Source organism: Rhinopithecus bieti, unplaced genomic scaffold, assembly GCF_001698545.2.
Source record: "Rhinopithecus bieti isolate Rb0 unplaced genomic scaffold, ASM169854v2 scaffold_13262, whole genome shotgun sequence".
In the NCBI taxonomy this organism is placed as follows: Eukaryota; Metazoa; Chordata; class Mammalia; order Primates; family Cercopithecidae; genus Rhinopithecus; species Rhinopithecus bieti.
Window position 1 is genome coordinate 5430103 of NW_016808004.1, and position 12798 is coordinate 5442900.

The 12798-nt window shown below is 45.6% G+C and overlaps 1 protein-coding gene across 3 annotated transcripts in view; it reads right to left on the reverse strand.

The window, feature by feature from the left end:
- The window catches only part of EEFSEC (eukaryotic elongation factor, selenocysteine-tRNA specific), a 256751-nt gene extending 244348 nt beyond the window's left edge, over positions 1–12403 (reverse strand). Inside the window, exon 1 of one of the 3 annotated variants that reach the window (XM_017885003.1) lies at positions 12010–12403. In XM_017885003.1, the coding sequence (XP_017740492.1) occupies positions 12010–12325 (316 nt within the window). In that variant the 5' untranslated portion in view covers positions 12326–12403. The remainder of the gene's footprint in view (positions 1–12009) is intronic. The other 2 variants (XM_017885004.1, XM_017885002.1) reach the window with 2 other exon arrangements.
- Positions 12404–12798: the final 395 nt, after the last annotated feature.

Consider the following 12798-nt stretch of genomic DNA (forward strand, 5'->3'; position numbering starts at 1 on the left):
CACTTCAAAGCAGCAGGAGCCTAATCACACAGCACAAGAAAATAAAAGACCCAATTAACAAAAGACAAAAACTCAAATAATCCAGGGGAGAATAGAAGCAGAAATCTCTATTTTTGACAATTTGATTTATATATAAAGTGCTCCTCAGGAGCCACAATTTTCTATGGAAGCAGGCATGTGCTAAGGTCTGAGAGCAGCTCCTGGGCAAAGCCAGGGCCTCTGAAACCAGAGCCTGGCACCAGCTACTTGTGTGCCCTGCAGCAAACTGCCTACTGCTCAGAGCCTCATTTCTAGTAGCTGAGCAATGTAGATGGAAACGCCTCCCTCGGAGACCGGCTGGGAGGATGCAGCAAGAGCCACGGGTCTAGAACAGTGTCCAGCAGACAGCAAGCATTCTTCAAAAGTCCATTCTTTCCTCTCCCTCCAAGAGGCAGAACTATCCCTTGGCCACTGCTCAGCACTGCCACGTCTGCAATCCCAGAGCCCCAGTTGCCCTGCTGATGGTGTCCACCTTGCCTGCCTGAGGTGTCCTTCCTCTTCTCCCTCGTCCAGCTGGGCCAGAAAGCTGAGCTGGAATGAGGAGAGGAATGCCAGGCCCTAGGACCACTTGTCACAGCCCTCTCCTCAGACTCACAGGGGAGCTCACTAAAAGCCACCACAAGAATCTCCCAGCTTAAAAACCTACCAGTCTTCCTCCCAGAAGAGACTCTCCCAGCTTCTGAGATCTGGTCCTGGCCACCCTCTGGAAGCTTGGCCTGACACCCCACTCACACTCCAGGCCTCCCTTTGTCTCTGGGTCCTTGTTTACTCTGAGTCCTCTAGCTGGAATGCCTCCCATCTTCTAAAATGTAAAATCTCAACCATCCTTCACAATTCCCACAAGCCAGTTGGACTGGCCTGTGACCCAGTCAACCTGGCCTCACCTCCTTTTACGCCCGCTGTGTGCAAGTGCCAGCCACCCTGACCACTCCCCTTCTTTAGCCAGGGCTGCTCCCACGCCTCTGGACTCTGCTAAGGCTGTTCCCCGGATCTCTCAGTCTGGAAATCCACAGGTCATCCTTCCAGGCCCAGTCGTGTGTCTCCTCCAGCAGGATTCCCTACCTGCCACCCCAGGCAGGTACTCACATCTCTGTGCCCATCTTGATCAAAGCCCTTACCACTCCACATCTTAAACTGATTGCGGGCACTGCCTGGCTTCCTCCTCCCTACTCGGGACTGTGAGCCCCTTGAAGACAGGCACGACTGTGTATCTGCCCTCACGTCCAAAACAAAGCCATGCAACATGTATGTGTAGAATCTCTGAGTGAGTGGAGTAAAACAGCAAATGCAGCTCCATCTGGTCCTCTCCCACCATACAAGCTGCCAAAAGCTCTTAAAACAAGGCCTACCAGCCCAAATGTCTCCATGGGCCAGGGACATCAGAGAAAGCAGCAGCAGCCTGAGGAGCACATGCCGCACACCATACATGTAAGATGGCTAAGATGGCAAATTGTACATTATATGTACTTCACCACAAGTAGAAATCAATAGAAATAGTTTTTTTTTTTACAAAAAAAATGCAGTACTGGTTTACACTACAACGTGAATGAACTTTAAAAGCATATGCTCACTTTGGGAGGCTGAGGCAGGAGGACTGCTTAACTCCAGGAGTTCAAGATCAGCCTAGGCAACATAGTGAGGCCAAGCAAAAGGAGCCAGACAAAAAGGCCACATATTGTGTGATCCATTTATATGAAATGTCCAGGACAGGTCAATCCAGAGACATTAAGTAGACTGATGGTTGCCTAAGCCTAGGAGAGGGGCGAATGGGGAATGACTACTGGTAGGGATGTGGTTTCCTTATGGGGTGACAAAAATGGTTTAAACTGAGATTGTGTGGTGATAGCTACACAACTGTATGAGTATAGTGAAAACCACTGAGTGTTCACTTAGTGTACACTCAGTGAAATGGGTGAATTTTACAGTATGTAAAACCATAAAATTATTTTTAAAAATTATGTAAATACTATATAAAATTAAAATGTTTTTAAAAGTATTATCTGCTGTATGCCAGGCTCTGGGTTGGCCCTAGACCTACAGAGATGATTCAGATATTGTCTCTACCCCATCATGCTTCCAGGCTAATGGAAAGAAGAGACATGGAAACCAGCCATTGAAGTGGAGTGTTAACACCAAGAGGGATGTATGCTGTGCAACCCAAGTCCACAGCCTAGAAGAACAAGGACTCACACTCACTTCTGCTCCCTATCCTACCATGAGGCTGCCTCAGAAGTGCCAGGCTCTACTTTCACTAAGACTGGGCCTCCAAGATACCCAGAGTACCAGAGCTATGGATACCATCATTTTCTGCACATCAAAGCCCTTACTGGTAAAGGGGACACAGAACTGAGCTCTTAAGGCAAGAGTATCTCATCCCCAGTCTGGTTGAGGCTCCATCAAACAAAAGAATGACAGAAAGGGGAATATGTCTTAGGGCTTAATTTATGGGTTGTTTCCTGGGATGCCTGCCCAAATCCTATTCCAACCTGGATGGAATGATTCCGAAGAAAAACCCAAGAGACGTGCTGATAGAAAACAAAGGGGATGCTCAGTGAAAAGTTTAAAAGCAATTAATTTTAAATGATTACAGCTTTACCAAAAGCTGTGACTATGATTTCCTTCTGACTTTGATTATAACCTTCCAGCAAAATATTTGCCTCAAGAAGGCAGAGTCTTTGCATTATTTTCTATTCCTAGCATGACTACAAAAATATTCTTTGATTTAACATTTGATATGTTTTGTTCTCAAGGGCAAGCCCCATGAGAAGAAAAATGTACCCCAACAGAATGAAATATGACTACCTGCTTCCATTTTTCTTTCCTGTTGGTTCCTGCTCAAATATTCTGCATTAATTTAAACTCAAGGCTGTCTCTCTGATGTTGTGGTACTCCCACACTGCCACCCAAGCTAAAGCAAAGTCACTCACTGTCCAGCGCCAAGAGAAAGTGCTGCAGACAAAGCTCAATTTGACTCTCCTGGAGACAGTTAAAGGCACTCCAGCATATGGAGAGATCAGGTGGGGTCAGAGAGCGATAAGGTACCAGGTAAAACAAGAAAACTTGTACTTGAATAGTGGTACACTTTAGTGCTGACTGAGGCAGCCTTCCTATTGAACTTAAGAGTCTTTGAAGCAAGTGAAGGCAAGCAACTCCAGTGTCAGCCTCAGCTTTAGTTGGTGGTAGAGGATGTCGAAGAAGCAGTACTGGAGAGTAGAATCTTCTAGTTATGGTGTGTACCTTTCAGTGAAGAAGAGAAAGAAACAGCTCTCACTGGATGGGTACAAAGAGACAGGGAACTAAGGCCTGACAGATACTAGGAACTAAAGAAGTAAAGCTGAAGGAAGCATTCCACTTAGAACTCCTTCAAATATGCCTCAGTATTTTAGGACAGACATACATAATTACCACAATTTCACATAATATATTCCTACACAGATTCTCATGAAAAGACTAGGGGTAAAGAAAATCAAAAATGACCTTTGGTTTGTTTGCTTTTGCATTAGAGTAACACCCAAATTCCTCAAGGACACTAAGGCCTACCTGGCCAAGCCCCCAGGATGTTATTTCTGCCTGCAGCAGGTTGCTTTCCTGGAGCAGGATATGTGCAGATGCTTAACGGGTATCATAAAAAAATCTGGTTGAAATTCATTCATACACATGAACCCCTTGTTTCATTTATGAGTCCAGAGAGGGCATCTGCAGAAAGAATGAAGGGCACACATCTCAATAAAATAGATAAAAGGGGAAGAGCCTTCTCCACATGGGCACCAAGAACACAGAAAGCTAGAAAAACAGAAAAGGCAAAGTAGCTTAAGTTTTACAAAGAATGTTCTCTCCAGGCTGCAGAGACAAAAATCTCAGAGGCTCTTGGATGTTTCTCTCCAAGGAGAGTAACCTGAGTCAGACTTAGAAGTCTTTTGCAGCCCTCCTCAGCTCTGGGTAGGGAGGGCTCAGAGAGGGTCAGAGACACACAGGAGATACCGCTAAAATGGTGTGTACAGAAGGCAAGAGGTCCAGGCGACAAGTTGCAGTGCTGTTCATTAACAACCAAAACAAAAGACTGGGAGACAATACACTGTTAATCCTCTCAGCCACCAGAGGACTATAAATTGCCAAGCCAAGATACCAGCATTTTTCAGCCCTCCTCTTTCCTGCCAGAGTTAGATTGAGGATGAGTCTAAGTCCCTCACCCCCACCCAAGTCTTTAAAACATACATTACTGAATCTTTTGAAGTTGTAACCCTGAAAGATTTATACTCTAAAATGGATTCAAGAAAATACTGCTCTGAACCACTACAGGGGCTGGAATGGACGGGTACACTTTTCATTCGCACTGAGAATGCCAGCATATAAGCTGTGCAGTCAGATCAATGTGGGTTCAAACCTAGTTCTGACACTTACTAACTGGGTTCCCTGACCTCTGAGCCATGGTTTTTTTCCATCTGTAAAATGGGAATATCAACTATTACGTCCCAGGAATCATGTGAAGATTAAACAAACAAATAAAAAAAACAGCATACGGACAAGCACTAAATAATGGTAAGTACTATTATCACTGTTAACCCCACAGCACCACTTAGTTTTATCTGTGGCCATGTGGATCAAGGGAGATAAACCCCAATTTTCTCTAAGATAGGATTCGTGTGTGTGTGTGTGTGTGTGCACGCGCGCGCACGCACGCACGCAGTGGAATTAGAGCCAGCTTTATATTTTATATTTGAAGATATATTAAACTTCAGAGATATAATCACAGAACTCAGACAACTGTTAAAATTTCCTTCTCCTGGGGATAACATATTCCACAGGGGGGGTCTAAGTCTTTCACAGTAGGAAGGAACTCTAACAAGAGCCCGATCTCCCAGGGATGCCAGGTGCAGGTGCAGCAAGAGAAAACCACACCTGCTGCCAGTGGGAATCCCTGCGCAAAAATCCTGCAACTTTCTATCAAAAGCTCAGCCCAGTCATGTCACACACCTGCTTTAACAGGCTTCCAAAGAGTTCCAGGACCCTGAGGAAAAATCTACACTAAGGGCCATTCTCTAGGGTCTGGCCCTGCCAACCCTTCTAGCTTCATCTTTAGCACACCTCCCACACACCACGCCAATTTCCAGCCATGCCTAAATGCTGGCAGTCATCTCTGATGTTGAGACACAATGGCATGTTTAAGGCTCAGAGCCTTGTCCTCGCCTAGGAAAGGTCTCCTTTTCCCATTTGCACCCTATACTCCACCCCCCAACAAAGTGAGTTACTCCTGCTTTTGCCCTTGTGCAAAGAACTCCAGAAGATCACTTTGTACACAGCAGTGTCCTCTCCTGGGTTCTGCTGTAAGCTCCTAAAGGGGAGGACAAAGAACCAACCTGTTTAATTCACTACAGGCCAGGCCCTTGGGTCTGTCCACTAACCCACAAAGAAGGTTCTCTGCTCACTAAAACTGACTAGCCCAGGAGCTGGTACACAGGCTTCATTCATCCAGAACTTACTGAATACCTATCCTATGCCAGGCTCTGGCCCACACACTGAGAACACTGGTGAATGAAACAGATAAGGTTCCTGCTCTGGTCTCATGGAGCTCACATTCTAGCAGAGGACAGACACTTGACAAGTAAACACATGAAGAACATCAGGTAGTGAAAAGGGCTGCTGGAGCAATGAACCAGGGACATGAGAAAGTATGAGGGGGTGAGGGTTGAAGAGACAACTTTAGATAGGTGGGGCAGGAGAGGCTGCTAAGGAGGTGCCATTCAAGCAGAGACTTAAGGAGCCAGACATACCAAACAGAGGCAACAACAGGTGCAAATATCCTGAGGGAAGCAGCCGCTGGGCCCACTGGAGCAAGAGAAATGAGGCCAGTGTGACTGAAGGTCAGAAGGGGGAGCAGTCGTTGATGGGATCCTTGATGGGATTGGAGGAAAGCAGAGCCAGACCATTGTCCTATGGGCCATAAAGAGGCTGGATTTTACTCCAAGCACAATGAGAACTCACTGGAAAGTCTTGTCAAGTGTAGGGTTGACATGATCTGATGAACCCTTATAAAAGGAGAGCAATGCCCACTGTGTAGAGAATGAATCAGAGGGAGGAGAATAAGCAGGCAGGGGGCAGAACTGTAGAAGTCCAGGTGCCATAAGCCAGGATGGCCTTGGGGGCCATTTCGAGAAGGCAAAGATGCCCACGAGTTTGTGGACCATGAGGTGAACTGAAGGTATTAACTAGATCCAGGTTAGGGGTGGCAGAGTTAGGTTCCAACACCAGTCCAAGGCACTTTGCTTGGGTTTCCTCATCTGAGAAGTAAGGCTAACTAACACTCCCATCACACAAGGTGGTTGCATAGATGCAAGTTCCTGGCAACAGGCCTGGGCCAGAGCAGGCACTCAATGGGGAACACCTTCCCCTTACAAGAAAAAAATAGTTTTTTCTCAATTCCCTGAAAAGGAAGGTAGGCCTCTGATCTATTCAAGGAAGAATGGTAGCAGCCTTGGTCTCAGCATTCCATTGCACTCAGGCCACATTTTAAGAAGATAAATCTCCCTACTCTGGAGCTGAGACAAAAGATGAGCAACAATGTACACACAAAAATAAGCTCTTCTTCTACGGTTTTAGTCTAAAGAAAAAACTTGCCAAATTCTTTGGGGAATTACAATTGGTTATATAGGACCAGGCAAATGCTGAAACTTTTTGCAATATGAAGTTTCCCTATAATTGAAGCATACTTCAAAGATATTGTGCATTCAGTTCCAGACCACTGCAGCACAGTGAATATCACAATAAAGCAAATCAAATTCTTTGGTTTCCCAATATGTATAAAAGTTATGTTTACATGACATTTCGTCAATTAAGTATGCAATAGCAATATGTCTCAAAAAACAATAAACATTCCTTAATTTTAAAATACTTCATTGCTAAAAAATGCTAATGATTACTGAATCTTCAGCAAGTCACAATCTTTTTGCTGGTGGAGGGTCTTGTCTCAATGTTGATGGTTGCTGACTGATCAGGGTGGTAGCTAAAGAAGGCTGGGGTGACTGTGGCAATTTATTGAAATAAGACAATGAAGTTTGCCACAACAGTTGACTCTTCCTTTTATAAAAATTTATCTGTAGCATGTGAAGCTGTTCGATAGCATTTTACTCACAGAATTGCTCTCAAAACTAGAGTCAATCCTCTCAAATCTTGCCACTGCTTTATCAACTAAGTTTACATAATATTCTAAATCCTTTGTTGTCATTTCAACAATGTTTACAGCATCTTCACCAGTAGATTCCATCTCAAGAAACCACTTTCTTTGCTCATGCACAAGAAGCAACTCCTCATCCACTCAAGACTGATCATGAGATCTCAGCAATTCAGTCACATCCTCAGGCACCACTTCTCATTCTAACTCTCTTGCTATTTCCACCACATCTGCAGTGACTTGCTCCACTGAAGTCTTGAACCCCTCAGTCATCCATAAGGGTTGGAATCAACTTCTTCCAAATTATTGTTAATGTTGATATTTTTACCTCCTCCCATGAATCACAAATGTTCTTTATGGCATCTAGAATGACAAATCCTTTCCAGAAGGTTTTCAATTTACTTTATTCAGATCCATCAGAGGAATCACTATCTAGGGCAGTTATGGCCTTATAAAATATAGTTCTTTTTTTTTTTTTTTTTTTTTTGAGACGGAGTCTCGCTCTGTCGCCCGGGCTGGAGTGCAGTGGTCCCATCTCAGCTCACTGCAAGCTCCGCCTCCCGGGTTTACGCCATTCTCCTGCCTCAGCCTCCCGAGTAGCTGGGACTACAGGCGCCAGCCACCTCGCCCAGCTAGCTTTTGTATTTTTTTTAGTAGAGACGGGGTTTCACCATGTTAGCCAGGATGGTCTCGAACTCCTGACCTCGTGATCCACCCGTCTCGGCCTCCCAAAGTGCTGGGATTACAGGCTCGAGCCACCGCGCCCGGCCTAAAATATATTTCTTAAATAAGACCTGAAAGTCAAAATTACTCCTTGACCCATACACTGCAGAATGGATGTTGTGTTAGCAAGCATGATAACAAATTAATCTCTTTGTATATCTCCATCAGAGCCATTAGGTGACCAGGTGCATTATCAACAATCAGTAATATTTTGAAAGGAGTCTTTTTGCTAAGCAGTAGGTCTCAACAGTGGGCTTAAAATATTCAGGAAACCATGCTATAAACAGATGTGCTGTCATCCAGGCTGTGTTGTGCCATTTCAAGAGCACAGGCTGAGTAAATTCAGCATAATTCTTAAGGGCCCTAGGATTTTTGGAACGGTCAATGAGCAATGGCTTCAGCTGCATTAGCCCCTAACAAGAGTCAGCCAGTCCTTTGAAGCTTTGTACCCAATCATTGACTTCTCTGTAGCTATGAAAGTCCTACATACCATCTTCTCCATATAAGGCTGTTCCACCTACAGTGAAAATCTGTTTAGTACTCACCCTCATCAATGATCTTAGCTAGATCTCCTGGATAACTTGCTGCAGCTCCTCTATCAGCACTTGTTGCTTCATCTTATACATTTATGTTCTGGAGATGGCCTCTTTCCTCAAACCTCATGAACCAACCTCTGCTAGCTTCAAATTTTTCTTCTGCAGCTTTCTTACCTCCCTCAGCCTTCACAGAATTGAAGAGTTAGGGCCTTGTTCTGGATTAGGCTTCAACTTAAGGGAATGTGATAGCTGGTTTGTTTTTCTATCCAGACCATAAAACTTTCTCTATAAGAGCAATAGAGCTGTCTTGCTTTCTTATCATCTGTGTGTTCACTACAGTAGCACTTTTAATTTCCTTCAGGAACCTTTCTTTTGCATCCAAACTTGGCTGTTTGGTGTAACAGGCCTTGCTTTCAGCCTATCTCAGCCTTCAACATTGCGTTCGTCACTAAGCTTAAATCACTTCTAACATTTTATTTAAAGTGAGAGACTTGCAACTCTTCCTTTCCCTTGAACACATAAAGGCTATTAACTGGATGAATTTTAATATTGTTGTGTCTCAGGGAATAGGGAGGCCTGAGGAAAGAGAGACAGACAGGGGAAAAGCCAGGAGGTAGAGCAGTCAGAACACACACAACATTTATTAAGTTTGCTGCCTTACATAAGCATTGTTTGTCGCACTTCAAAATTACAATAGTAACATCAAAGATCACTGATCCCAGATCACCATTAACAGATGACATGTGTTTGAAATCAAGTGAAATGTTTGGTGCTTAATATTTGATGAAAAGTTTGAAATATTGTTAAGAATAACCCAAATGTGGCATAGAGACACAAAGTGAGCACATGCTGTTGGACGGGTTGCCTTGAACCTTCAATTTGTAAAAAACCACTATCTGCAAAGTACAATCAAGTGAAACACAATAACATGAGGTATGCACGTATGTTGAAAGGGGATGGGGGAACTATAGGGTAACCTAGGGAAGCATGCAAAGTACTCCAGCTTTGGAGTCAGGCAGACCTGGACTGTTTCACTAACCAGCTGCCTTCCTAAGTCCCAATTTTCTCAACTATTAAATGGTAACCACCACGCTCCTTGCAGGGTTTGCCTGGTAAGTAGCAAATACACAAGAAAACTCAAGCCAATAAATAGTTGTGTGGTTACCACTATCTTCCAGTTGAAGCAAGGTCCAGAATTAGGTTCAAAGGTCATATAGCTAAGGAAGAAAGCTAGGCTTCAAGCCCAGTTTTGTCTGACTCCAAAAGTATGTCCTTCACCATTCATCTACCCTATTTACTAGAAAACACTAAAAACTTGCCGTCTCATTTTTTAACCTCTGCCTTCCACCTCCAGTCTGGACTGGCTTAGAGTCCATGTCCTAAAATGTATTTTGATGTGACCAAACAGAATTCAGTTATAAGGGGACGGGGAGGAATGGGTAGAGAATCATGTGCCCCTTAATATTCACCTGACCAAAACATGGATTGAGGAGAAGACTTTAGATAGTGTGACCCTGGGCAAGTCCCTTTACCTCTTCAAACTTCTATTTCCTCTACTGTAAAATGGGGAAATGATCTCAGACTGCCTGTAACATGAAACAGTTGGGAGGTAACAAAGATGAAGTACTGTACTTAATAAGTTCATCATTATAGCTGGGACCCAGAATGCCCAGTGACCAATGAGGCCATCTACCACCAAACAGAATATTGCTGGAAGGAAACACAAGGAAATGGGAACAGAAAGGTAATCAGGTACTGGGGTCAGCAGTAAGAAGTATACTTCTTTAGCTATATACCCTTTTATACCACGTGTTTATATTACTGTATCTTTTTTTCTAAAAATATGTTTAAAGCTCTATCCATATATTTAAGTGGAGTTAAATGGGCTTGGAAAAATAATCCACAAAGGTCTAATAATGATCTTTTCAGCTGGGCACAGTGGCTCACGCCTGTAATCCCAACACTTTGGGAGGCCAAGACAGGTGCATCACGAGGTCGAGATCAAGACCATCCTGGCCAATATGTTGAAACCCCATCTCTACTAAAAATGCAAAAACTAGCCGGGCATGGTGGCGCGCACCTCTAGTCCCAGCTACTCAGGAGGCTGAGGAAGGAGAATCGCTTGAACCTGGGAAGCAGAAGTTGCAGTGAGCGGAGATCGCACCACTGCACTCCAGCCTGGTAACAGAGCGAGACTCCATCTCAGAAAAAAAAAAAAAAAAAAAAAATGAATCTTTTCCTTTGCAGAGATGGAAGGGGTGCAGAATTTAGGACAGAGGAATGGGTAAGGGAATGTTTGCCTTATTTGTGATGTTCTATTTCTTCACAAGTGGCATATATTCATGTATTACATGCATAATTAAAAATTAAGGGCACCTCTTTGGAGGGCATTTTGGCAGTACCGATCACGACCAAAAACACACATGCCCCTTGCCCCAGCCAGTTAGTTCTATTACCCTACATATATACGAACATACCAAAGACTTCTGTTCTAGAATATTCACTGCAACATGGTTTGCAAATACTGGAAACAACATAAACGTCCATCATTAAAAGATTTGTTTAGAAAATGTTGGTACAGGCCGGGCGTGGTGACTCACGCCCGTAATCCCAGCACTTTGGGAGGCCATGGTGGACGGATCATGAAGTCAGGAGTTTCAGACCAGCCTGACCAACATGGTGAAACCCGTCTCTACTAAAAATACAAAAAAATTAGCTGGGCGTGGTGGCACGCACCTGTAATCCCAACTACTCGGGAGGCTGAGGCAGGAGAATCGCTTGAACCCAGGAGGCGGAGGTTGCAGTGAGCCGAAATCGTGCCACCGCACTCCAGGCTGGGCGACATAATGAGACTGTCTCAAAAAAAAAAAAAGAAAAAAAAAAGAAAAAGAAAATGTTGGTACAAGTGTGCAATGGAATCCTATGTGAGCTTTAAAAAGAATGATGTAGTTTTATGTGTACAGATATGGGGCACTCTCCAGACAGTGTTGAGTGAAATCGTGTCTAACAGGAAGACGGAAAGAGGGATTTATACATATACAGAGATATGCTTGTATTGACATGGAGCCTTTCTGAAATGATATACAAAAACCGGTAGCAGCGGTTGGCTCTAGGAACGGTAATCAGGAGATCAAAGGACAGGTGAATGGAGACAGCCTTTGTATGCATACCCTTTTTGTAGCTTTTGAGTTTTCTTATTTTGAGTTTTCTTTACTTGACCATGTATTATAAACACATTTGGTAGGAATTTTTTGATGTTTGTTTGTTTGCTTGTTTGTTTTTTTAAGGAAAGCACCTTGCAGCTCGGCAGTGCTGGACGGGAAAGGCTTCCATATCAGCTGGCCTTGAGTTCGAATCTCAAAGCCTCCGCTCGCTTGCTGCGGGGCCCTGAGCAAGTCACGTCCGCCTCTTGGGGCCTCAGGGGCCCCACCAATGAGGTGGGGCGATTTCCCGTCCCGGCATAGGCTCGAGCGAATTCGGACACGGAGCCCGGCCGCTCCGCCCGCGTCCCTGAGCCCGGCTCCCGCCCCGGCCCGCGCTCACCGCCGATGATGGTCCGGATGAGGGAGGCGTGCCCGGGGCAGTCGACCAGCGTGACCTGAAGCAGTGGCTCGCCGGGCTCGGGCTCGGCCTCGGGCGCTGCCTGGAACTCGGGCAAAGACGACCGCAGGCGCGCGGGCAGCGGCACCGAGAAGCACGAGAAGCCCAGGTCTAGCGTGATGCCGCGCTCGCGGCTCTGCGGCTGCTTGTCAAAGGCGGCGGTGGAGGCTGTGGTGCTTAGCGCCCGCGCCAGCGCCGTCTTGCCGCTGTCGATGTGGCCCAGCACGCCCACGTTCACGTTAACTCGCCGCCCTGCCATACTGCCGCCGCCGCAGCCGCCTCGGACACCAGCCCGGCCCACCCCTCACCTCCCTCGGTAGTCGCCGCGGTCCGGCCCGTTAAGTTGCCCCCCCGCAACCGGCGCGCCGTGCACACCCGTTCCGTCCCCGAAGCTTCCGCCCTCCCGAGGCTCACGGGCACCGCCAGGTGCTGTGCCCCGGGTGGATGGTCTAGGAACGGGGAGGTCACCGCAGGCAGGGTTGCTCTCTCACATAGCTTCTGCTGCCTGAAGCCTCCAAGAGCCCGAGATGGAGGGATCCCTCTGAGAAGTGAAGCCATTGAACTTCCTGGGTGAGTGGAGACTTGGAGAACTTTTCTGTAGCTAGCAGGAGGATTGTAAAACGCACCAATCAGTGCTCTGTAAAATGCACCAATCAGCACTCTGTAAAATGCACCAATCAGCAGGATCCTAAAAGTAGCCAATCGAAGGGAGGATTGAAAAAAGGGCACTCT